General features: G+C 41.0%; 1 protein-coding gene across 2 annotated transcripts in view; it reads left to right on the top strand.

Annotated features, from left to right (window-relative positions):
• The first annotated feature begins 2,800 nt into the window (after window positions 1-2,800).
• KDM3B (lysine demethylase 3B) overlaps window positions 2,801-25,300 on the top strand; it is a 69,709-nt gene continuing 47,209 nt past the window's right edge. Inside the window, exons 1-3 of one of the 2 annotated variants that reach the window (XM_045075452.1) lie at window positions 2,801-3,119; window positions 19,482-19,649; window positions 24,115-24,228. In XM_045075452.1, coding sequence (XP_044931387.1) covers window positions 2,931-3,119; window positions 19,482-19,649; window positions 24,115-24,228 — 471 coding nt within the window. In that variant the 5' untranslated portion in view covers window positions 2,801-2,930. The remainder of the gene's footprint in view (window positions 3,120-19,481; window positions 19,650-24,114; window positions 24,229-25,300) is intronic. The other variant, XM_004744872.2, reaches the window with a different exon arrangement.

Here is a 25,300-nt window from a genome sequence, read left to right as displayed (position 1 = left end):
CAGACTGAGAGACTTGACTGGGAATCTTTTTCTAGGAGTTTTCACATCTTATACCCTAGAGAGATGGAGATTTCATCATCAGAATTCAGATTCTAAAGACCTAGGCAATTTCTCCATTCTCAAAATTATCCTAACAGCAGAGCTTCTCTTTTATTCTAGAAGTTGGTATTTTCCATAATGCTTCAGTTTGGGTTGTTTGTGTGTTAAGGGAAGCTGTGTGGTTCATTCTCTTTAGACATTGCTATTCCACCCTTTCTCCTATGTTAGCATTCTTCCAGTTTGTGTGGGTGAAATGTAGTTGCTTAGAGATCCAGGCAGGAGCCTCTGTCCCTGAGGCATAGCCTTTCTTTACTACCAGTTGTGGTGCTGACTTGCCAGGCGTAAGAAGAGTCAAGTTGCTTAGCCTCCGTCCCAGTTTCCTGCTTCAAATTTGTGGCACTCATTGTTGAATACCAATGAAGTGTGCAGGAGGACAGGATTGGCTTGATAACCTGGAGCAGGAACTTTTGAGGGGTTGAAAGTACACTCTAAAAAGAGGGGCAGTTGTCATCTGCCCCCCAAACAAAGGAGAGGGTTTTGAGGAGGGTGGTGTTTTAAAGGAGGCTCAGTATTAGAGGGTGGTGTTTTAAAGGAGGCTCAGTATTAGAAGTTTTTCTCTTTCTTTAAAACTGCTGCTGTTTCATTTCACCTACTGTTTGAGCAAGGGTAAAGTTTGAGCATCTAAAGTGACTTTGTTTTTTTTCAAACCCTTATGTTCATTTTGTTGTTGTTGTTAGGTTTTTATACTGTTTATTTTCTGTAAGGCAAAGAGATTTCATTTTTCATTCTTGAAGTCCTGCTAGTATAGGAAAGAATGTAAATTCCATGAGGACAAGGGTTTTGTTTAATGTTGTATCCCCAGCACATTGAAAAGTTACTGGCACATGAAACGACCTGCCATATTTGTTGAATGAATTTCTCATCTTTGCCTTCTCATCCCTGAACTTAGGCACATTACTGTCTCTGGTGCTAAGAAACCAGTTTTGAACACTGGGGCAATAATTAGAGCTCCATACAGGAGAAAATCCCAACAGTGAATTTTGGTAGAAAACCTGAAGGGCAGCCACCAGGTCTTAGGAATTCACCCTTGTTCTCCTCTTACCAACTATAGTTTGTGGGCCATGTGCTTTGAGAGATGTCTCTTGGCCCAGGAAAGCATTTTGATTTAGGCCTCAGCTGAGATGGAAGTTCCAAGGAATAGGGAGAGAAAAAATTCAAGGAAATGTTTCCTTAGTGCTCCACAGGGTTAGTTCTAGAATGACTTCCCAAGAGGTTTCATACTTTTTCTAAAGTCAGTAGTTGCTGCCTACTCCCTTTTGGAGCCCTGGACCTTTGCTGCAAGAAAAGTATGTCAAGGGTAAAGGAAATGTATAGACAGGAGTTAACTGTGTAGGCACATAAGTCTAAGAGAAAAAACCATCTACTACTCTGTAGGGCAGATCATTGAAAGAAATGGTTACTTTTTTTTTTTTTTTAAGATTTTATTTATTTGACAGAGATCACAAGTAGACACAGAAAAAGAGAGGGAGTAGAGAGAGAGAGGAGGAAGCAGGCTCCCTGCCGAGCAGAGAGCCAGATGCGGGACTTGATCCCAGAACTCAGATCATGACCTGAGCCGAAGGCAGAGGCTTAACCCACTGAGCCACCCAGGCACTTGAAATGGTTACTTTTAGGATAACAATCAAGGATTGTTTCTAGACCCTTTGTCTTTCTGGTTTGTATCTACTTCCATATATACTCATTCTGCATCCATAAAACTATGCAACCTGTGCTAATCTGATACTACCAATGGTAATGATTGAGGTTTCCCATTGCCTGGTGTGCAAGACCATCTGGGCCAAAATTTCAATATCTTCCCTTCTCTACTGTCCCTTTTCTGTCAGGAGTTACCAATCTCCCATACCTATATTAAATGAATTGAGATGGGAATGATGGGATTTTCTTTGCCTCCACTCCCAATACTTGCGTGGTAAGATGAGGTGCTACTGAAGCAGAGAAGAGAATCTCTTTATTGCTGGTTTCATTCCAATTCCCCCTCAAAGTTTAACTGAGAAATATCTGTAACTAATAACACTGGTAGACTTGGAAAGGGAAGAAGTTCCATGACTTTAGGTCAAAATACCAGGATGTTGGAAGCACATGGGCCTTCACCCAGTGGGAAGAGTGGTATTACAACCTCCACAGGATGTAGGTCATTGGTCAGTTGGAAAGGAACCCATGAGGTACTGGTAGTATAGAATAGGATGGTACTATGTTATGGACCAGTGAAAAGAAGGATATTGTGTTCCATGGACCAATGGGGAAAGTTTCCTAAGAAATAGTGACAGGAATGGTAGGGCCTATTTTCCAGATAGGAAATCAGTAGGTATTGGGGTGTTAACTGCTTGGCTCAAAACACCAACCCTAGATTCCTTGCCCCTGAGCCACCCCCCCCCCCGCCCCCAGTAAAAGTCTTTGGTGTCCAAGGTGGCCAAGCTAAAGCCTACTCACATATGGTACCCCCCCAGAAGGAAGGTTGGGACCAGTATGGTGCCATGGAAGACTGAAGGACCCGCCCACTTTCCCACCCCGGCCGAAACTGCAATTCCCCTCCCTGCCGCAGGGGGCACTGCAGGCCCCGGGGAGGTTGGGGCGGAGCGCTGCGAGGGGCCCGGAGCTGCTGCCCCGCTCCGGAGCGCGGGGGGCGCTGTGCGGGGCCCGGGCTGCGGCTCCGCTCCCGGCCACGGGGGGCGCTGCGCGGCGCCGGTGGTTGGTGGTGGCTGTTGGGGGGGGGTGGGGGGGAGCCGCGGCCGCGGGTGGTGCGGAGGGAGGCCTTGCGGGCGGATCGGGCGCTCAGCGGCAGAGGTGGTGGGAGGCGGCGGGCGGGAGCGCGGGTCTGGCCGGCCCTGACGATGGCGGACGCCGCGGCCTCCCCGGTGGGCAAACGGCTGCTGCTTCTGTTCGCGGATACCGCGGCCTCGTCCTCGGCCTCGGTCCCCGCGGCGGCGGCGGGCGGAGATCCGGGGCCTGCGCTGCGCACTCGGGCCTGGCGGGCCGGCACGGTGCGGGCCATGAGCGGGGCGGTGCCCCAGGACCTAGCGGTGAGTGGCGGCCGAGGCGGGCACTTGAGGCCGGGGCTGCTGGGCCTGCGGGCGGCCTCCCCGGGGGCCTTTGTGAGGGGGCGGTGGGGTGGGGGTGACCCAGTTCTGCGCCCCCAGATCTCCTTAGCGCCCCCCACCGGCTCCTCAGCACCCCTTGCTCTGGCCGGCATGGCTTCCGCGTCGGGGTGCGCGCCCCGGTTTCCCCCGGGGGGGCGGCCAGGGCGCCAGGAGCTGCCGCCTCCACGCGGGAGGCCCCGCCTCCTGAGGGACCCCTTTCTCAGCGTCCCCCCCCAAACACGCCTTGGGAGCAGGCTCCCGAATCCTGGGAGCCCGGGCCCCTCAGAGTTCGACTGGTGCTGTAGCTGCGTCCTGAAAGACGCGGACCTGTAGTTCCCAGCCTCCCTGGAAACCTGCGCCCTGTTCCCTTCCTCCCGGAGCCCCGAGTGGGGCGGGAATGTGGGCAATTGTGGGAGGCACAGAGGCTGCAGTCGGAGCTGCTCAGGGCTTTTTTATCTGGCAGTTACTTCCTCCTTGTCTGAGCCGGGCTCGGCCTGGCGGTCTCCAGAAAGGCCAGCTCTTGAGATTCTCTTAGGGCTCCTTTCTCTTTGAGCTTCTGGGTGACAGGAGCTACAGTTGTGGCTGTTTTTGATAAGTTTGAGATGTGTCTTAGCAGCCGAATGGGGCTGCTTAGCTGGTGCTTTTTTGCTCCCTGCTCGGCCCTGGGAGAGGTTTTGTTTTGAAACTTTGTGTTGGAGCTTGGGCGCTTTTGAATACTTGCCTTGGTATATTTTGTGATTAAAGTTGTTCAGTAAAATAGAACTTAACTAGTATTTGGGTGCGTTGTGTTATTTTTGCTAATGTGGCGGCAAAATACTGTCTTTGAGCTTTGGCAAACCCCTTTAGTTCCTCATTCTGGTAGCGGCCCTAGCTTCTCTGTTAAGATACTCTTAAAATAGGGAGATTCTTTTGGAATGTAATACATCAGCAGGCAGAAGGTAAATTTTCGTGATGAACTTGCTCCTGCAGATATTGTATTTGCTATAAATTGGAATGATTTGGAGAGATTTGATATTAATATTGTAGGTTTCTCATACCCATTTTTCTATTTATTGATTAGTCGTGTTAGGCTTTTTCCTCTCCCCCTTATCAAGCTTTATGGGTTGTTTGGCTTGCGGCTGGCTTAGCCTTTGCTTCTGCTACTTGAGTTCACATTCTTTGATCTTTTCTCCATGCTAAATAAGAAAAGGCTGCTTGGACATTTATGAGGCTTCAGTGGGGCGAATTTGTAAAAAGATACCAGAAATATAAGGGAATGAGGATGATGATTAAGAAGGGGATTTGGATTTAAATTCCTCCGTGCTTTCTTCAAAAGACTGCTTTCTAGGTTGAGGTGGGGGAGAGGTGTCTCTCTGAGAGCCAGTAATTCACTCCCATAAATGCAAAACATAATGAAGATCCACCATTATATGCATACTTTGACCTACAGCCTAGCAAGCCCTATCTTTTCAGTCGGAATTTTATATTCTAGTTGTTTCCACCATCAGATGAATTGCTAATGAGCTCTGCACCTGAAATGGCTACCCATTCACTTTGTTTTTTGCTGGGCTCCCTAAGGGCAGAGGTTTTTGAAGCTCCCTGAAATGCTGGACACCTACTAAGCTAAATACTGAATAATTTTACCACTGGCCTCATTGAATTGGTTTCTCAAACCAAGTAAAAAGTTGCAGTGATTCTTGGAAATTAAAGCCAAGCCTATGTTAGAACTGCTGAGGTCTTGCATGGAACTGTATACATACAGAAGCAAAGGCAGATTAGGGTTTTGAGGATAAACAAGCTTGTCCTGTGTATTTATCAAGGGATATAGATGAGAAAACAACCACAACCAAAACTCAGAGCCTTTAGAATTTTTCACCAGTTTGCAAAATTGTTCAAGAATTGCAGGTGCTATATTGAGGTTCTATTAATGACAATGACTAGTCTAGGATGAGAACTGGACGTTTGTTCTTCTTTTTCATTAAGAGTTTTCCTTTGGACCCTAGACATGTGGGCCTTACCAATTTGCACCACACACCGTAGTAAACACAACCGTCTTCCAATCAAAAGTGTTCTTCCTGTACTCAAGGGTGGAGTTTTCAAGCAGCTGGTCTGTGATTGGGCAGATTTTCATTCAGTTAGTTTAAGATGTTTTCAGGCATGCTTGGTTTTGAGTAATGCATAGCAGGGCGCCCCCTGTTAAGGATGAGTAATTGAGGGTTGGATGAATGAGTTTTTGAAGTGATTGAAAACACTTCTCAGTTTTAGGCTCCATTAATACCCTCTTTCTAAATACTTTATAATGCTGAAATGTTTCAAAATGTAGCCCTTCTCCATTTAGTTAACCCTTTTCTTGAAAACAATACCAAAGCCATGTACTACCTTAAAATGAAATAGGAAAAACAAAAAGTCAGGGTCCTGTTGATTGGGAATTTTCTTGATAAGGATTTTATAGTGGCCATCTTCATCAAAGCTATGCTAACAAGTAACTGCCGAGATTTTTAGATGTAATAGGGAAAAAACCTCCCTGCCCTCCATGGAATAGTAGTTTTATTTGTGTTTCTAAATAGGCTAGTTTTTAAAAAAAAAAAAATAGTCTTGTTGCAAGATTAGCTTAATGGATTTTTATGCATTTATTTTTTGACTCTTAAGTCTGTCCTCTTTGTGTTTTAAATCATTATTGGTTCACATGAGTTGCAGAGACCTTGGGACCTTCATATATGTAGGGATGGTAAAACACCAAAAAAAATTTAAAAAAAGGGTTTTCCTTTTCCTGTGTGTGTGTGTGTGTGAAAAATCAAGACTTCTGGTTTGTCGAATGTCAAACAACGAAAAGTATACACAGGGAAAGCCAACAATCTAGCTCTCACAGGCTTCCACTTGTAAAAGAAGGCTTTGCTCAAATTAACAGTAGTACAAAAAATATAGAAACATTCATCTATATACAAAAGGTTGCTTTTTTTTTTTTTTATCAGATGGTATCACACTGCACGATATCTGCAGCCTGCTTCCCCCCCTACTCTTTTAAGTAAGGACTCTGGCTTTTTTGTTGTTGTTTTTTTGTTTTTTTTTTTTTTTGTTGTTGTTGTTTTTAATTTTCTTTTTAAATAATCTCTATACCCAACATGGGCTCAGAACTTACAACCCCTGAGGTCAAGAGTTGCAGGCTCTACCACCTGAGCCAGCCAGGTGCCCCTGTCTTTATTTCCATTCAACATTATACCATGGGCATCGATACCTATAGATCTTACTCATCCTTTTAGGTAACTACATTGTATTTCATAGAATAGATGTACCATCATTTGTTATGTCATTCCTCCTCATGCTGTTCAAGATATTGAAAAAATTTTTGGTATTACAAATAATACTGTGGTTAATAAACTTGGGCGTATATCTTGTATAATTATGGTTTTATTTCTGTAGTTTAGAGATTCAGGAGTGGGTTAGGAGCTATAGGAGTATATGCATCTTTTATTTTATTAGGTAATGCGAGGTTATTTTCTAGTAAGATGATAGCATTTCATAATCCCACCAGCATTGTGTGCATGCAGTGCTGCTTTCCCTTTTACCTTTGCCATCATCAGTCTTTGTCATTTTTGGCACTCCAATGGGTAAAGAATAATACAGCAATTTCATGACTACTAGTTTTTTTCTATGTTTATTGGCTGTTCGTGTTTTGTTTTGTTTTGTTTTTTAATGAGTTCTATGGCTATCTTTTGCCCATTTGAAAAAAAAAAAGTAGGAGGTGTCTTACCACTTCGTACAAGTTCTGTGCATTTTCAGGATAGGAACCCCTTTACTTCACAAGTGTATTGCAGTTATTTTCTCTTCTTCATCTTCTGACTTGATGAGATGTAATATTTTTGCAAATGGCATGTGAGGTGGGGGATCTAACATGCTTCCTACTGAGTAACCAATGATGGCAGCACCAATTTTATTAAGTAAACTGCCCTTTTCTTGCTGTTTCTTAGAATTAATTGATGCCTTTATTAGCACTGATTTGTTTTGAATGTGTTGATCGTAGCTATCACAGCTATCCAGAACTTGGAAGAGGAGTGAAAGCACATCTGCCTTATTTCTTTATCCCTCAATCTTTCATCTTTATCTGGAGGAAAGGTGGACTCTCAAGTACTACTTTCCTTTGATTCCAGATAATGTAGTAATTGTAGCAGTGTCCAGACTAGTACCATGTTTCTTCTATCTGGGAGTCTTCCAAGAGGAATGAGAGCTTATCTGGATCTGCCGTATTGTTTTACGTAGTCCTCCTAGTCTCAGGTTAGGTGCACTTTAAAATACCTCTCTACTTTGTTTGTAGGTAATGTAATGATTATAATCAGGTCCAGGACAATACCATATTTCCAGTCCACAGTCTCAACCTGTGTTCACACAAACCTAGAACTCCAACCCTAATTGAAATGGGAGTTTATGGATGTTAATGATCATCCTTAAGTGTCCTTTTCTTATAATTTCAGAAATTCAATAAAAATCTGCATGATACATGATAAGCTGTTTATTAAAGTAAATAGTATATTGTTTTGTGGATCGGTGTAAGGTTTAGAGAACTTTAAATAAAAGTGAGATTGTATACATGAATATGTAATGTTTAAGTGTGAGCCCCTCTACTGCACATTTCATCTTTTTTTTAAGATTTTATTATTTGACAGAGAGAGATCACAAGTAGGTAGAGAGGCAGGCAGAGAGCGAGAGGGAAGCAGGCTCCCCACTGAGCAGAGAGCCCGTTGTGGGACTCGATCCCAGGACCCTGAGATCATGACCTGAGCCGAAGGCAGCGGCTTAACCCACTGAGCCACCCAGGCGCCCCGCACATTTCATCTTAATTCTCTTAAAGGAGGAGATCTATTTTTGAGACATTGAGCCATCCTTGAGTTTTTTAGGCACTCAGGTGCTTCATATTGTTCTTTTCTTTTTAACTTTGTCTTGTGTGTATAATTGTTAACAGTTGTCTCTTACTTTGTGTTTGCATTCTGTTTATTCTAGAGCTGTGTAGTATATTCACCAGTGATCACATACACTTGTCATTTTGTCCATCCAGCATCCTCTCCCTTTACTACACAATCAGATCTTTCCTCTTAATTACCCACTTATTTCTAAGAGTTCCTTCACTAATTCCCCACCTGCCAAGGACTCATTCCCTCCTTCAGTACTCACTTGCTGAGTTCTTATTTCCAACTTGTTCTGGCTGATTCAGTTCCCCACTTCCCTTCCCCTAAATGGTTGGGTAAATAACGTGGTTAGTGATTTTCTCAACAGCCGGAGTTGATTCCTGTAGGCTTTGCTTCCACAAGGCCTGGGGGATACAACACCTGTTGCTGCATCTCAGTTTTCCACTCCCTTTAACATGTTGGTGGTTTTTAAGCCCTCCCTACCCAACTGCCCCAACTGCCAAAGTGTCTTTTACCCTTGTTCTGTAGATGGATAAAACCTGCCTGATTGTTCAGTAGTGACTCATATAGTATGACCTCTCTCAGTTTTGCAAGGGCAAAAACTCCATTTTTGTATGTGTGTTCAGGGATAATCAGGCTCTAGGGAACCGCTTCTCACTAACCAAATTCTCTGGAGACTGATTCGTAAATTGTCATATAAGGTTATTAATTTACAGTGGGAGATACACCTATCCAGAGATCTGCACAGAGCCCCCTCCTAATCTACTCAAGAGACCAAATTACAGATAAGAAGGACCCTTGGCGTGCAAAGAATCGAATGGGGGAAATTGGGTGTTGCCAAAAGGATATTTATAGCAAGCATCCCTGATTCAGTGATCTTGCACTTAATACTTTCTGCCTTATACTGCTTGCTTTTTTTTTTTTTTTTTTTTTAAGATTTTATTTATTTGTTTGACAGAGATCACAAGTAGGCAGAGAGGCAGGCAGAGAGAGTGGGGAGCAGAGAGCCCAATGCGGGACTCCCAGGACCCTGGGATCATGACCTGAGCGGAAGGCAGAGGCCTTAACCCACTGAGACACTCAGGGCCCCTCCCCTTTGCTTTAATGTTAACCATTGAAATCCTATAAGAAGAGAAAGCCTGTCTGTTCCAGGTTCTACCAGTTCTGTAAAGCCTGTCTGAATCTCCAGCATGCTATTTTTTTTTTCTTTGCTCCTTTAGTACTTTGTTATTTGCCTCTTTTTGGAATATTAATCACAGTTTTTCTTCTTATAGATAGATAACAAGATATATAGCTCATCTCCCCTACTAAATTGTAAGCTCCATCAAGAACAGAACATGCATTTTTCTGTTATTATTTTAAGAGGCCTTTTCTGACTATCATATCTTAAAAATAATATTTAGAAGCTGGTATTAGATTAACTTTCACATCTGATTTATTATGGAATTTCTACTCTGTGGCTTCCTGTTATAAGGTGTTTATAATTGACCTTTAATTTTTGTGTTACATATTTCTGTTGATATGGACTCTGCTAATTTTTTTGTTTTGAGATTATTGGAATCTTAACTTGGGACTCCAGTCCCAGGTCCATTGTCCCCTGGTTTTCGTGACTTAGATCTGACTTGTTAGATTAGAAGCATTAGATGTTTTATTTTTGTGATTCTCAGGTAATGCATGCCTATGATACAAAAATGAAGAAATTATTTTGAGGGCAATTTTAAAAGTAGCCTCTGTACATCACAACTGATTAGAAACTGCTGTTTATGTTTTGACATCTAACCTCTTTTTTAGAATTGTTAAAAGTCGAATTCATACTGTATTTTCAATTTTGTGTTTTGCTTTTTTACTTAATGTAGTAATTTTCCTGTGTTACTGAAAACTTTTGTATATTGTGATTTTAATTTTCTTTGTGCCCTTATTTATTTTCCAAAGATAACATGTATTGCTCTCATAACTGAAAGGAAAACAATAAAATTGTCTAAGAAAATTCTTACAATTTGAACTTGTTTCAGATTTTAGGTTTTACCAGTTATGCTGTGTTGAGCATTTTTGTGACTAAAGCCTATCCTGTGTTTAGGGTTATTTCCCAGGATTATTGCTGAAGGTATTATTATGGAGACACGGAGTGTGCACATATTTAAGATTCTTGATAACGTTTTTTTCTTTTATCAGTTATAATCAGACCAGTAGTGTGAGTTTCTTATGGAATGCAAGTTTATCCGGAGCCCAAAGTCTGCTAGGCCTTTTATGCTTTTATTTCATTTAATCCTCAGACAATCCTTTGAGATACTTACTGTCCCTATTTATAGTCAAAGGAAGTGAGGTGCAAAGAGGCTAAAGTGACTTGCCCTGGGCTACACAGCTAAGAAATGAGGAAGTTGGGATGCAAACCCAGATCTTTGTGATTCCACAGCCCTAAAAACACAATATATGTATATATGCTTGAGTTTTTATTCTCATTATCCCTAAGGTACTCAAGTACTTAACATCTAATTTATTGTGGATATTAGAAAGTAGGGGGAGGTTTGAGGTGGTGAATAGGGTTAATTGTTAGGAAGCTATCTCATGATCAAAGGAATATAGAGAAAATTGCTTTTTGTTTGAAAACTGCTGTCTTTTTTTTTTTTTTTTAAGATTTTACTTATTTATTTGACAGACAGACATCACAAGTAGGCAGAGAGGCAGACAGAGAGAGAGAGGGGGAAGCAGGCTCCCCGCTGAGCAGAGAGCCTGATGTGGGGCTCGATCCCAGGACCCTGGGATTATGACCTAAGCCGAAGGCAGAGGCTTTAACCCACTGAGCCACCCAGGCGCCCCTGAAAACTGCTGTCTTCTAGACATGCATCATTCCCTACCTTGGCTGTCGAGATATCCCACAGTTTTGTAAAGTCATTTTTTAAAAAAGTTTTTATTTATTTATTTTGACAGAGAGTGAGAGAGTTCACAAATAGAGAGGCAGGAGTGGGGATAGGCAGACCCCCTGCTGAGCAGAGAGCACAATGCGGAACTCCCATCGAGGACCCTGAGATCAGGGAGGACCCTCTGAGATCAGGGCCCGAGCCGAACCGAAGGCAGAGGCTTAACCTACTGAGCCACCCAGGCACCCCTGTAAAATCATTTGAAGCGGACTTTACATTTTGTTTAGAATCCTTAAGAAAACAAAATTCAACTGGTAGATTTTATAGATCTTACTGGCTTTATTCGACAATAACTGAATCAGGCAGCAACCCTTGTGGCTAATAGAAAGGAACTCCAGAGAGCTGTGCAAAATGAAAGACTTTTATAGGCAGAAGGAGGTAGGACAAAGAAGTTATTCTAGCAAAGAGCTGATTGTTTCAGACAAGGCCACTTTCCTTGAGGGGGGGACAGTAGGGGTCCATCAGGCTGATTACCTCACTAGTACTGACCAGGTAATTCTAGATTTACTGGTTTAAGATTCCATTCTCTAGAGAGGTTTTGTTGTGGTTTGATGACCTGGGCTTAGCACAGGAGACTCCATTTTGGACCTGTTGTCCTTTTTGAACAAAATGTAGGTAGAAAATTGGAAAAGAAAATTTAGGGACCTTGGGAGTTGAGTTAGTCTTCCAATTCCCTTACTCCCAGTCATCACCATATCCTGTTACTTTTATCTCTGTGGCTTCTCAAATGAACTTTTCCCTTCATACAGCCTTATGGGGTTAGGCCTTTTTCATCTCTTTCCTGCATTGTCATGGCTTTGTAATTGGTCTCCCTGCCTTTAGTTTCTTCTCTCTGTAATTAATCTTCCACCCTGTTCCCAATGTTCATTCTTTCCCTTTTAAAAAGTAGTGAGTTGCCAGGGTGGCTCCGTCATTAAGCATCTGCCTTACAGCTCCGGTCATGATCCCAGAGTCCTGAGATCAAGCCCTACGTGGGGCTCCCTGTTCCACGGGAAGCCTGCTTCACCCTCCCCCATTCCCCCTGCTTGTTTTCCTCTCTCACTGTCTCTCTCTCTCAAATAAATAAAATCTGAAACAACAACAACAAAAGAAGTATTATTTTAGCATTACATGAATACTTTTTTTTTTTTTTAAAGAAGAAGGAGCATTTACTGATTAAGGCTAAAATACTATTAGCCCTTTTGTATTAGCCCTTTTGTCCCAATCCTTCCCTTCTCTCACTGCCACCCCTCCCCCAAATCTGCAACCAGCTTTTTTTTTTTTTTTTTTTTTTTAAGATATTTATTTGACAGAGAACAATTGGAGGGGCAGAGGCATAAGCAGACTCCTTGCTGAGCTGGGAGCCTGATGCAGGGCTTGATCCTAGGACCCTGAGACCACTACCCAAGCTGAAGTTAGATACTCCACCCAGATGCCCCTCCAGCCAGCTTTTTTGCATATAATACATCTTGGAGATCTTTCCTTGTTAGTGTTTTAGATGTACATTTTTTAAAAACTTCTCAGTACTGTTTCATAGTCTGAGTAAAGTGTGTTTAGCCATTCATCTAATATTAAAATACTTTGTAATTTTTATTTTGATCTATTTTAAACTGAGCATTGAGAAGTTTTTCCCCAAAATGGCATTATCTCTATAAAGCATTTTACGATGTCTTCCCCCTACCCCTTTAAAACTATCAGTGACTCCCCCAAAGCCTATTTCTGGGAACATAAACCCACATGTGTCCAGGGTAGCAGGCTTATGAAAATAGCTAGGTGACAGACCAGAAAGTATAGTGGAGATTGGTAACTGGGGAGTGCAGACACTGCCTAAAGATGTTCAATGCATATTAAAAACAAACCAACAACAACAAAATCCCACTCTGCTGGCCAAACAAGACACCTTTGCCACCAGATTTCAATGCATCATGCACTAACATGCCAGAGCCCTTACAGCTTACTTACTAATCCTATGGCTGCTGCCTAGAACACTCAATCTACTTTTGTTTCTTTTCCTTTGTACCTCCTGTAAGTCTTCTCTTTCTCTGCCAGAATGCTTGTCCTTTAAGACCCAGCTTGGGTACTACTACCTTTTCTGTGAAACTGTTCTAGTTTCTCAAGGCAGATGCCTTTTCTGGCCTAATGTATCATGTTCGGATCTTTGTTACTGCCCTTGTTACATAGCTCTGTAATCATTTCTTTCTTTTTTTTTTTTTTTCATTTAAGGTTTTATTTATTTGTCAGAGAGGGGGGAGAGAGAGCACAAGCATGAGCAGTGGGGAGGGTCAGAGGGAGAAGCAGGCTCCATGTTGACCCCAATGTGGGACTTTATCTCAGGACCCTGGGATCATGACGTGAGCCAAACACAGAGGCTTAACAGACTGAGCCACCCAGGTGACCTGCTCTGTAATCATTTGGGGGGTTTTTTTGTGTGTTTTTTTTTTAAAGATTTTATTAATTTATTTGACAGAGACAGACACAGGTAGAGAGGGAACACAAACAGGGGCAGTGGGAGAGGGAGAAGTATGGTTCCTGCTAAGCAGAGAGCCCAATGCAGGGCTTGATCCCAGGACCGTAAAATCATTACCCGAGTGGAAGCCAGATGCTTAACGACTGAGCCACCCAGGCGCCCCTCTGTAATCATTTCTGTACCTCTCTTAACTCATCTGAGTTAACAGATGAGTCCCTCCTGTCAGTTGCTAGCTTTATTCACCTTGGTATTCTTGGCCCCAGTAAATGCTATACATTTACATAAGAAGTGTTCTGTTTCTGTTGAGAGTAAATAAATTTTATTAATTGTAGGAAAAATGGCCTTAGGGAGAAACAGAATCCAAATTGATGATTAAACAATAAACATGAAAACTTATATTACCCAGGTTACTACTATTGATGTTATCAATCTTAGGAGAAATTAATCGATCTTTTTAAAAGATTTCATTTATTTATTTATTTATTTAACAGAGATCACAAGCAGGCAGAGAGGCAGGTGGGGGTAGGGGTGGGAGGGTGGAGTGGGGGGGGGGGGAGCAGGCTCCCTGCTGAGCAGAGAGCCTAATGCGGGGCTCCATCCCAGGACCTTGAGATTGTGACCTGAGACAAAGGCAGAGGCCCAACCCACTGATAGACCCAGGTGCCCCCAAATTAATTGATTTTATTAAAGAATTTCTTTTATTTTAATGTCACTAAAATAAATGTAAATCACTTAGATACCATAAAAGGAATTTTGAAATAAAAACAAGAGTGTTACCACTAACTTTCTTTAACTAATAAAATATTTTACATCTAGTCCTTGGATTTTAGCTGTAGCATGTGTAGTTCTATTTGCTACTTCTAACAGTAAAAATTTTTAAAAGACTTTAAATAATCAACTCAAACTGTCTTAGTCTTATTCTATTCAGTTGATCAACCTGCCTTAGTCATCTCTGACTCAGTCCAACCACAGTCATTGATTTTTGTTAGTTTATATCCCTTCCCCTGTTCTGTGGCCTAGCCACTACCATTTTAAGAGTTCATATTCTAGGTACTTTGATCTGAAATGATTATTTACTTATATGTTCTAACTTCTTCTATTACTCTAGGTAGGAAGTAAAGCACAGTGCTAGGGCCAAAAATAAGCCTCGCTGTTCAGAGAATATGTTTACATTCCATATTGCTCTTTATTTTCCTTTTTCTAAAGACTTACTTTGGAGAGAGAGCAATCAAGCAAGTGGTGGGGAGGGGCAGAAGGAGAGGAAATCCCAAGTGGACTCTGCACTGACTACAGAGCCCTATCTTACCACAGGGGGCTCCATCTCAGGACCCTGAGATCAGGACCTGAGGTCAAACCAAGAATTAGATGCTTAACTGACTGCGCCACCTACGCACCCCTCCAAATTGCTCTTAGAACAAATTCATATTGTTAGCTGTGAGGTATAGCTTGATCCCAGAGCATAAAGCACTGCTGTTCTTTTCAAAGTAAATACTTTATTCCATATATGTCCTTTGCCCAGGTGGATTGAGAGATAATTTCCCTTAAGTTAAGTGAGATCTGGCTTTCCAATAACTGAACTTTTCCCTGATGTTTTCAGATAAGTGATGACAGGATTCCTGAATCTTAACTTTATGAATGTTGAAGTTCTTTTGTACTAAGAATAAAAATTGTTACAGCTGTAGTACAATGACTTCTTTCAGTGTTCTTGTATTTGTGAGTTGCTATATTTTGTGCTTTATGGGTTGATTTCTTTTTACATGGTTGGCAGATTAGAACTGCAGTGTGGTGCCTGGCCATCACTCACCATGGACCCTCAACCTCTGTTTTTCTGAGTGATGCCCAGTACAGGGCTGTGTCATTCACAGTCACACACAGCCAGGGCATATAATACTTCATGCTTCTTTACATGTCATGCAAGATCTTGTGTGTCTTTTAGCCACCTCCTCCTCCTGACATCAGTTATGTAATGGTACCACTCTTGTTCAAAATCCAAGTCATTTTTGCATTTTCCTTTACTCTTTTATCCAGCCAGTCATCAAGCTTGGTGATAGAACTCATGGATTCTAATAAGCACAAGTAATTTTTTTCCTAGTCTCACTGTTCCCACTCTGGGTCATGGAAGAACACTTCCTTTTATCTTCCCCCAACTCCAGTCCATCTATATCCACTGGTAGGTAGGTGAATTTCCTTAAACCAACTGCTCTGTTCATATCTTGACCTTAGTTAGAAACCTTTTAATGGCACCTGTGTACATGAATGCACACACACACACACACACGCAGAAACACCCTCATGCCTCTCATTGGCGGCTGGATGAGGCCCCGGTTTTTTATCCTGGTATTCAGGATCTTCCACCTTTACTCTTAGTTTTTTAGCCTCATCTCCTATTGCCTTCCTCCACAGTCTGCTTTTAAAGTCCCGGCCATCCTAGAACTTGATTGGGATTTTTTTTTTTTTTTTTTTTTTTTGCCTCAGACCATATAAGTCCCTCAGGACCCTGAGGTGATCTCTCCTGCCTCTGAACATCCCCCATACTTTATTTTACTTTATTTCTCTTTATATTGCCTAAGTAGTGCTTTGCAATTGACCACAGTGCTTTTGAATCCATTACTTTATTTAAAGTTCACAACCTGTGTGTGAGGGAAGTAAGACAGGTGGGTCTTAACACAAGGCAGGAAGCTAAAGCTTGAGGAGGGAAGAGTGACTTGTCCAGTTTTGCAGTTCATAGAGTGGGGCTAATGCTCAAATCCAAGCCTCCTAGAAGTTACCTCCAGCCTTTGTTTATTGTGCTGCTACTACCTACCTTTCTTGGTGTCTGAGTTTGCCCATAAGTGTACATTTGATTATCTCTTTCTAGTTGTCTGCAAGTTATTTGAAGTTGTGTTTTATTCCCTTGGAACATATATGTATATATGAGTGAGCCCATTCATATATTAAATACGTTGCAATTCAGTGTTCTCTTTCTCTGTAAAAAATCATTCTTCTGCTTTCTGAGCCTTGTTTCCCCTTTGTGTCTGTGTGTGTAAGTATAAGTGAGCTTACTTATTATAATAAACTAGAACTTTATATAATGAATTTAATTTCTGGGATAACTTTTCAGCAGTGCACTCCATATCCACAAGTATGCATTGCCTGTGAAGAGATTAAGCCTAGGGACGCCTGGGTGGCTCAGTTGGTTAAGCGGCTGCCTTCGGCTCAGGTCATGATCCCAGCATCCTGGGATCGAGTCCCACATTGGGCTCCTTGCTTGGCGGGGAGCCTGCTTCTCCCTCTGCCTCTGCCTGCCACTCTGTCTGCCTGTGCTTGCTCTCGCTTCTCTCTCTATGACAAATAAATAAATAAAATCTTAAAAAAAAAAAAAAAAGAGATTAAGCCTAATGCTAGGCTACTGTGAAGTGATTTCACACTTCTCAAGTGTGTCCTGAAATTTCATATAATTGTACCTATAATTTTGTATATTGACTGGATGAGAACATGTATACCAACAAAAGCTGATATGAATTCAGCAACAGTTTTAATAGATTCAAATTTTATTCATTCTGTCATCAACATTTTTAAAAAGATTTTATTTATTTGCATGGGGGAGGAGAGCACAGAGGGAGAGAAGCAGACTCCCTCTTGAGCAGAGAGCCCGATGTGGGGCTCAGTCCCATGACCCTGAGATCATGGCCTGAACTGAAGGCAGACACTTAACCAACTGAGCCACCCAGGTGCCCTTATCAACATATATTTTAAAAACAATAGTACATACATATAGAACACATGTAGTACTCACTATAGGAAATGCTTGGTGTCCCTACTACTTAAAATCTTGGTAACTACATGTTTCCTAGTTGGAAGTCACTATTCTACGGATTTTGGCTTTGTCCTACATCACTCATTGTTGACTTAGGAAGCTTCTTTTTTTTTTTTTTTTTAAAGATTGTATTTATTTATTTGACAGAGAGAGAAGCGAGAGCAAGCACAGGCAGAGAGCCCAATGCGGGACTCGATCCCAGGACTCTGAGATCATGACCTGAGCTGAAGGCAGCGGCTTAACCCACTGAGCCACCCAGGTGCCCGACTTAGGAAGCTTCTTGTGAGAAATGTCCTACAGTGCCAAACGTTGGAAAAGCATTGCTTCCCTGAGTAGTAATTGCTTTATTTTCCTTTTAGACAGTGGGAAGGGCGCTTGGCTTCCTTCCTTGGTTAGAACATACAACTCTTGATCTCCAGGTTGTAGGTTTAAGCCCCATGTTGGGAGTGGAGTTTAATTTAAAGAAGCAAAAGAGGGATGCTTGGGTGGCTCGGTTAAGCTGCTGCCTTCGGCTCAGGTCATGATCCCAGCATCCTGGGATTGAGCCCTGCATCAGGTTCTTTGCTCAGCAGGGAGCCTGCTTCTCTCTCGCCTCTGCCTGCCACTCTGCCTGCTTGTGCATTCTCTCTCTCTCTCTCTCTCTCTCTCTCTCTGACAAATAAATAAATAAATAAATAAAATCTTTTCAAAAAGAAAAAGAAAAAGACGTAGAAGGTGGGACCTGTGCAGCTGACTTCCCATTTCAAACTGGCCTTTAAGAAGCTTAGAGCCAAAAACATCACTCAGTCATATAGCCGTATAGATCCTTAGGGCCAGCTTAAGTCTTCGTTTTATACTTTGATAGTGACTTCTGTTGTAGTTTTCTTGGTCTTGATTTTTTTCATTTATATTTTATCATCTTATTAATTGTGTTTCCCAAAAGGCAACTAAAACTCTGTGAAAATGAACGAACACTCTAGCCCTTCTATGACCAGCTATATCTTAGGACCTGGGTATATCTATTCTAAGTACTGATGCCTATTTGCATAGGTCTAGCTCTATATGCTGCATGTGAAACATGCTTAGAAGTCACAATTTATATAGAAAAGCCAAACCTAAGCATGCTATTTATTAGGAAAATGTAGTTTCATTTAATATGAATCACTTTCCTAAACTTCTTACACTGTCTGCTTAACCATATGTCAAAGAGTAGAGTGTCTCTTGTGGAAGCAAAGCCTTGTTGTTGATAATAACATGCCTCTCCTAACAGGTATGAGATCACTTCAGGCAGGGGTAATTTAAAAAATTCACACACAGAACTGGGAGGGCAGCTTCTTTTCCCCCCACTGTTTATCCTTTTGAGTTTTGTACCATGTGCGTATATCACCTATTCAAAAAAATTTATCAAAGAAGTTCACATTTTCAGTAGAAGTGTAAAAAAGTTTTGTCCAGCCTATTAGACCATGAGCTCCTTGAGACCAGGAAATGTGTTAGATTTCTCTATTTCTGAACCTAGTGCAGTGCTTTATACATAGTAAGCCCCCAACTGGTGTGCATTAGATGTAAATTGGAAGGCAAGAGTTAAGATTTCGATAGGATCATGGCTAAAAGTTGTTAACTGTGGATGTGCCTCTTTAACTCTGCTACCTTTTTAGAGTGTAGCTGAGCGCAGCTTCCTTCTGTGAAATAAAATTGTTTTTTTTATTGAAATTCATTAAAAGAATTTAAAAATGGGGCGCCTGGATTTCTCAGTCGGTTTAGTATCTGCCTTTGGCTCAGGTCATGATCCCAGGGTCCTGGGATTGAGTCGCCCATTGGGCTCCCTGATCCTCAGGAAGCCTGCTTCTCCCTCTCCCACTTCCCCTGTTTGTGTTCCCTCTCTCGCTGTATCACTCTCTGTCAAATAAATAAATAAAATCTTAAAAAAAAAAAAAAAAGAACTTAAAAACAACTTAGTAGAGGGGGGCCTGGGTGGCTCAGTCATTAAGTATCTGCCTTTGGCTCAGGTCATGATCTCAGGGTCCTGGGATGGAGCCCTGAATCAGGCTCCCTGCTCAGTGGGAAGCCTGCTTCTCCCTCTCCCACTCTCCCTGCTTGCGTTCCCTCTCTTGCTGTCTGTGTATGTGTGTGTGTGTGAGAGAGAGAGAAAGCGATAGAAAGAGAGAAATAAATAAATCTTTTTGAAAAAACCAACAACGTAGAATTTTTCCCAGTTACGATTTATTTATTACAGTGTGGGATTTTTCCATATGTGACCTCCAAACTCCTTTTCATCTCTTTTTGCAGATCTTTGTGGAATTTGATGGCTGTAACTGGAAGCAACACTCCTGGGTTAAAGTTCATGCTGAAGAAGTTATTGTGCTTCTACTGGAAGGATCTCTGGTATGGGCACCCCGGAAGGACCCAGTCCTTGTCCAGGGTACTCGAGTCTCAATCGCACAGTGGCCAGCCCTGGTGAGTGACTTACCGGCTTGGAACATATTTGGGCTTTACTCCTAAGATTTTATTTATAACTGTAACTGTGGTATTTATCCAACAGCTGAACTCTTTAGAATTCCCAAAACTCCAGGCTTATCCCTAACATATTTTTATTCTGAAGTTACTAAAGCAAAACTGGGAGATCTTTTCTCCTTTCTCTTCTGAAACTTACTTTGTTTTATTGAAGTATAATTAACATATAGTGTTTATATTAGTTTTAACTGTGTAATATAATGATTCAGCATTTCTGCATATTACTCAGTACTCATCATACCCATCATACTCATGGTAAGTATACTCTCAATCCTCTTTATTTTACCCCTGCCCCCGACCTCCCTCCCTTCTGGCAACCACCAATTTTTTCTCTGTATTAAAGAGTCTGGGGTTTTTGTCTCTTTTTTTCTTTGTTCATTCATTTTGTTTGTTAAATTCCACATATGTGTGAAATCATATGGTATTTGCTTTTCTGTGACTTGTTTCACTTAGCATTATACCCACTGAGTCCATTCATGCTGTCACAAATGACAAGACCTCATTCTTTTTTATGGATGAATAATACTCCATTTTATGTCTGTGTGTGTTCTTAATCATTTATCTTTGGATGGACATTTAGATTGCTTCTATTTCTTGCCTATTGTAAGTGACGCTGCAAGAACCATAGAAGTGCCTGTATCTTTTCAAATTAGTATTTATGTTTTCTCTGGTTAAATGCATAGTAGTGGAATTAATGGATCATCTGATGATTGTATTTTTAATTTTTTGAGGACCTTCCATACTGTTTGCCACAGTAGCTGTAACAGTTTACATTCCCACTGACAGGGCAGGAGGGTTCCTTTTTTTCCACATCCTCACCTGTTATTTCTGGTCTTTTTGATACTATCCATTCTGATAGGTCTGAGATGGTATCTCATTGTGGTTTGATCTGCATTTCCTCGATGAGGAATGATGTTGAACATCTTCTCATGTGTCTGTTGAGCATCTATATGTCTTCTTTGGAAGATTGCCTGTTCAGGTCCTCTGCCCATTTTTAATTGGATTATTTGAGCATTTTTATGGTGTTATGTATTTTGGATATTGTAATATTATTACAATTAATATTATAATATTATGTAATAGATCATTCTGCAGATACCTTCTCCCATAAAGTAGGTTGCCATGTCATTTTGTTTATGGTTTCCTTTGCTGTGCAAAAGCTTTTTATTTTGGTGTAGTGTTGGTAGTTTCTTTTTGCTTTTGTTTTCCCTTTCCTGGGGAGACATAGCAAGAAAAATGTTTCTATGGCCAGTGTCAACGAAATTACTGCCTATGTTTTCTTTTATGGTTTCAGGTCTTAACAGCTGTTTAATCCACTTTGAGTTTATTTTTGTACTGGTGTAAGGGAATGGTCCAGTTTTATTCTTTTGCATGTAGCTGTAGTTTTCCGAATAGTATTTGTTGAAGAGACTGTGTTTTCCTTATTATGTATTCTCGTGTCCTTTGTCATAGATTAATTGATCATATGAGCTATTGCATGGGTTTATTTCTGGGCTCTTTATTCTTTTCAGTTGATCTTTGTGTCTAATTTTGTGCCAGTAGTGAAACTTTCTATATTAGATAATATTTGATACTTTGTCTCTAAAAAATTTTTCACCTTTAGTGCCTTCTCCTAGTAAGGTTAAAGTCTTTTCTTTCCATAAGAACTCATTATTTTCCCCCAGCTAGATAAAATTGTCATACAACATTATACAAGTTTGTGAACAACATGATAATTTGATGTACATATATATAAACATATATATTGTGAGATGATTGCCACACAGTAAGGTCAGTTAATATATCCACTGGTTCACATAGTTAATATTTGATATATGTGTGGTCAGAACTTAAGATTTACTTTCTTAACAACTTTCAGGTATACATTATTGTTAACTTTAGTTACTGTCCTTACATTAGGCCCCCATAATTTATACCTGAAGATTGTACCGTTTCAACACCTTTACCCATTTCACATTTCCTCTGACCCATGGGAATCACCAGTCTCCACTATATCCCTGAGTACCTTTTTTTTTTTTTTTTTTTTTTTTTGTGGCTTCCACATGTAAATGAAATCATATCTTATTTGTCATTCTGATTTATTTCACTTAGTATAATACCCTGAAGTTTCATCCCTATTGTTGTAAGTGGTGGGCTTTCCTCCTTTTTATGGCTGAATAGTATTCCTATGTATGCACTCACCATGTCATTTTCCTTATCTGTTCATCTGTCACTGGATGCTTAGGTCATTTTCATGCCTTGGCTGTAGTGAATAATGATGCAGTGAATGTGGGGGTGTAGGTAATCTTCTGAAATTTCATTTTTTCAGGTATATACCCAGAAGTATATGATGACTGCAGCATCATATGATAGTTCTGTTTTTTTTTTTTTATAAATTTTTTTAAAATTTTTATTTATTTATTTGACAGAAAGAGATGACAAGCACGCAGAGAGGCAGGCAGAGAGAGAGGAGGAAGCAGGCTCCTTGCTGAGCAGAGAGCCCAATGTGGGGCTCGATCCCAGGACCCTGAGATCATGACCTGAGCCGAAGGCAGCGGCTTAACCCACTAAGCCACCCAGGCGCCCCGATAGTTCTGTTTTTAATTTTTGGAGGATCCTCCATGCTGTTTTCCACAGTGACTGCACCAATTTACATTCCCCTTGATTGTGCACAGGGGTTTCCTTTTCTCTACCTCCTTGCCATCCTGTTATTTTTTTTTTTGTCTTTGATGATAGCCCTTCTAACAGGTGTGAAATAATGTCTCCTGGTGGTATTTATTTGCATTTCCCTAATGAGTAGTGATTGGCAGTCCCCTCCCCACTTTTTTAGAGAGAGAGAGCGCTCTTGGAAGTTGTGGGGGTGGACAGAGGGAGAAGGAGAGAGAGAATCTCAGGCATGTTTCATGCTCAGTGCAGTGCTTAATGTCAGGACCCTGAGATTATGACTTGAGTGGCAATCAAGAGTCAGACACTTAACTGACTGAGCCTCACAGGAGCCCCTATTCAGCCCCTTTTTATGTACCTTTTGGCCATTTGTATATTTTTTTAAGAAAAATGTCTTTTGGGTGATTTCCCCATTTTAAAAATTAGACTATTTATGTTTTTCCTTTGAATTGTATGAATTCCTTATATATTTTGGATATGAATGCTTTACCTAATATATGATTTCTCCCATTCCTTATATTGCCTTTTCATTTTGTTGGCCATTTCTGTGTGTAAGTTATTTAGTTTGTTACGGTTTTGCTTGTTTATTTTTGCTTTTGTTGTTTGTGCTTTTTTTTTTTTTTCCCTGAGTAAGTTTTTGTTTTCTGAAGTCTGACAAAATAATGCTGTTGGGCGCCTTGGTGAGTCAGTGGGTTAAGCCTCTACTTCGGCTCAGGTCATGATCTTAGGGTCCTGAGATTGAGGCCCACATGGGACTCTCTACTCAGCAGGGAGGCTGCTTCCCCCCGCCTCTCTGCCTGCCTCTCTGCCTACTTGTGATCTCTCTCTCTCTGTCAAATGAATAAATAAAATCTTTTAAAAAAAATAGTGCTGTTAGGTTTAATTCTGAGAGTATCCATTTGTTCATATCCTATTAGTAAAGTAAAGGCATAAATGTTTACTTTTTAGAAAAATCTGATTCTCCTATGGCTAACCAGAGTCCATAATATTCTAAAGAAATATATTTTACGTATTGATTATACATATCATTATTTACTGTACTGTCTCTTCGTTTTTAAGGCCATTTCCAATTGAACTTTTATTTTATTTTTTTTTAAGATTTTTATTTATTTGACAGAGAGAGATCACAAGTAGGCAGAGAGAGAGAGAAGCAGGCTCCCCACTGAGCAAGGAGCCCGATGCGGGGCTCGATCCCAGGACACTGAGATCATGACCTGAGCCGAAGGCAGCGGCTTAATCCACTGAGCCACCCAGGCGCCCCTCCAATTGAACTTTTAGAAGAAGCTCAAATGGACAAGGGCCCCTGGGTGACTTCTGAAGGCTATGAAACAGCAATATGTATTTACCCATGAACATTTATACCAGTGATTATTTTACAAGTCTCACTAAGATTTCAGGAGTTCTAGAGAAAATAATGGTGTAAGTGTTTATTCTGGGAATTTACTGTAATTTAGCCCTCTTGAAGCCTGACAAGATTAGTCAGATCCCTAGAGGGATTTAGGAATTTCTCATTCTTTGTGCCCTTTTTAGCTGTAAATAAGAGTATTGAGCTGACTTTCTGCTTCTAGTTTGTTCCTCTAATTATTTGTGGGGTAGATGCTGTGTTGGGAATGTTTTTAAGGACTTGTACTTTAGTTTATCTGTATTTACTGGGGGTGAAATATATTAATTTTGGGTATTTTCTCTGAAGTTAGATACGTGGCTGAATTGTTGTCTATTTTCTTGTACAAGCTCTAATCCATTTCTTGTCCTTTCTCTTTCACAGACTTTCACTCCCCTAGTAGATAAACTTGGTTTGGGTTCTGTGGTTCCAGTTGAATACCTTCTGGATCGAGAGCTTCGTTTCCTGTCAGATGCTAATGGATTACATCTGTTTCAGGTACTTAAACCAGTTGCTCTAGTCTTACTATTATTTTTCTCCTTGCTGGTTTTTTTGTTGATTATAAATATGTTGCCCCTTTTGTCTTAGCATTGAAAGAAGTACTTCCTCCCGATAATTCCCTGTGCCTTTTTTTTTTTTTTAAGACTTTATTTATTTATTTGCTGGAGAGAGAAAGAGAGCGCAGGCAGGGGGAGCTGCAGGCAGAGGGAGAAGCAGACTCCATGTTGAGCAGGGAATCCAGTGTGGCACTCAATCCCAAGACCCTGGGATCCTGACCTGAATTGAAGGCAGATGCTTAACCGACTGAGCTACCCAGGAGTCCGTGCCTGTACCAAGTTTCTGTGCTATCATGAAAGTTTATTCACTAGCCGAGGCTTGTTTCCTCTCCTACATACCCCACCCTACCCTGAAACTGCTTAAGATCACAGTCCTAAGGGTCTTCTCAAAAGTTGGCTTCCCAGAGGTGGCTGCTTGTATAACTTAAGGATACTTAGGTCATTGGCGGAGAAGCTGGGAGTTTGGGCTGATTCCAAGCAGCATTAAATATTGAAGAGCTTAAGTTCATCTCTATTTACAAAGAAAGGGGTAAGTTAATAGTTTAAACAAACTAGCATCCAAGTTAAAGTTTCAGAATTTATGGATGTTAATATTTATTTCTTACTTGTAAGATTTACTGTCTGAAGATTAAAAATTAGGAGACTTCTAAGAGTTTTGCTGTCTTATTGAAGCAGCCAAGGACAGTTTTTCCTTAACTGTGTTGTGTGAAATATTGATGATGATTTCTTTGTTGATATGTATTCCTCCCTCTCCAGGCCTCACTCCTCACTCCCTCACTCCTTGCAGTACTAGTACTTCTATGAGTAGGCACTCAGTAAATGTTGGATAAATACCAAAATATGCCAAAAGATTTACATGGAATAAGATATTTTGTGGTCAGATATGTGTGAGAAACACTGACCAAAACAAAGTTTTCTTCCATGCCTTCTCAGAGCCTTTAATATACTATTGTGTATAGAAAGATAGAGTATATCATATTTCCTAAACCTGACTGATACTAGCCTCATTATTT

Source organism: Mustela putorius, unplaced genomic scaffold (assembly GCF_011764305.1).
Source record: "Mustela putorius furo isolate JIRA1106 unplaced genomic scaffold, ASM1176430v1.1 tig00000145_pilon_pilon_pilon, whole genome shotgun sequence".
Taxonomy (NCBI): Eukaryota; Metazoa; Chordata; class Mammalia; order Carnivora; family Mustelidae; genus Mustela; species Mustela putorius.
This window is presented reverse-complemented; position numbering and strand designations above follow the sequence as displayed.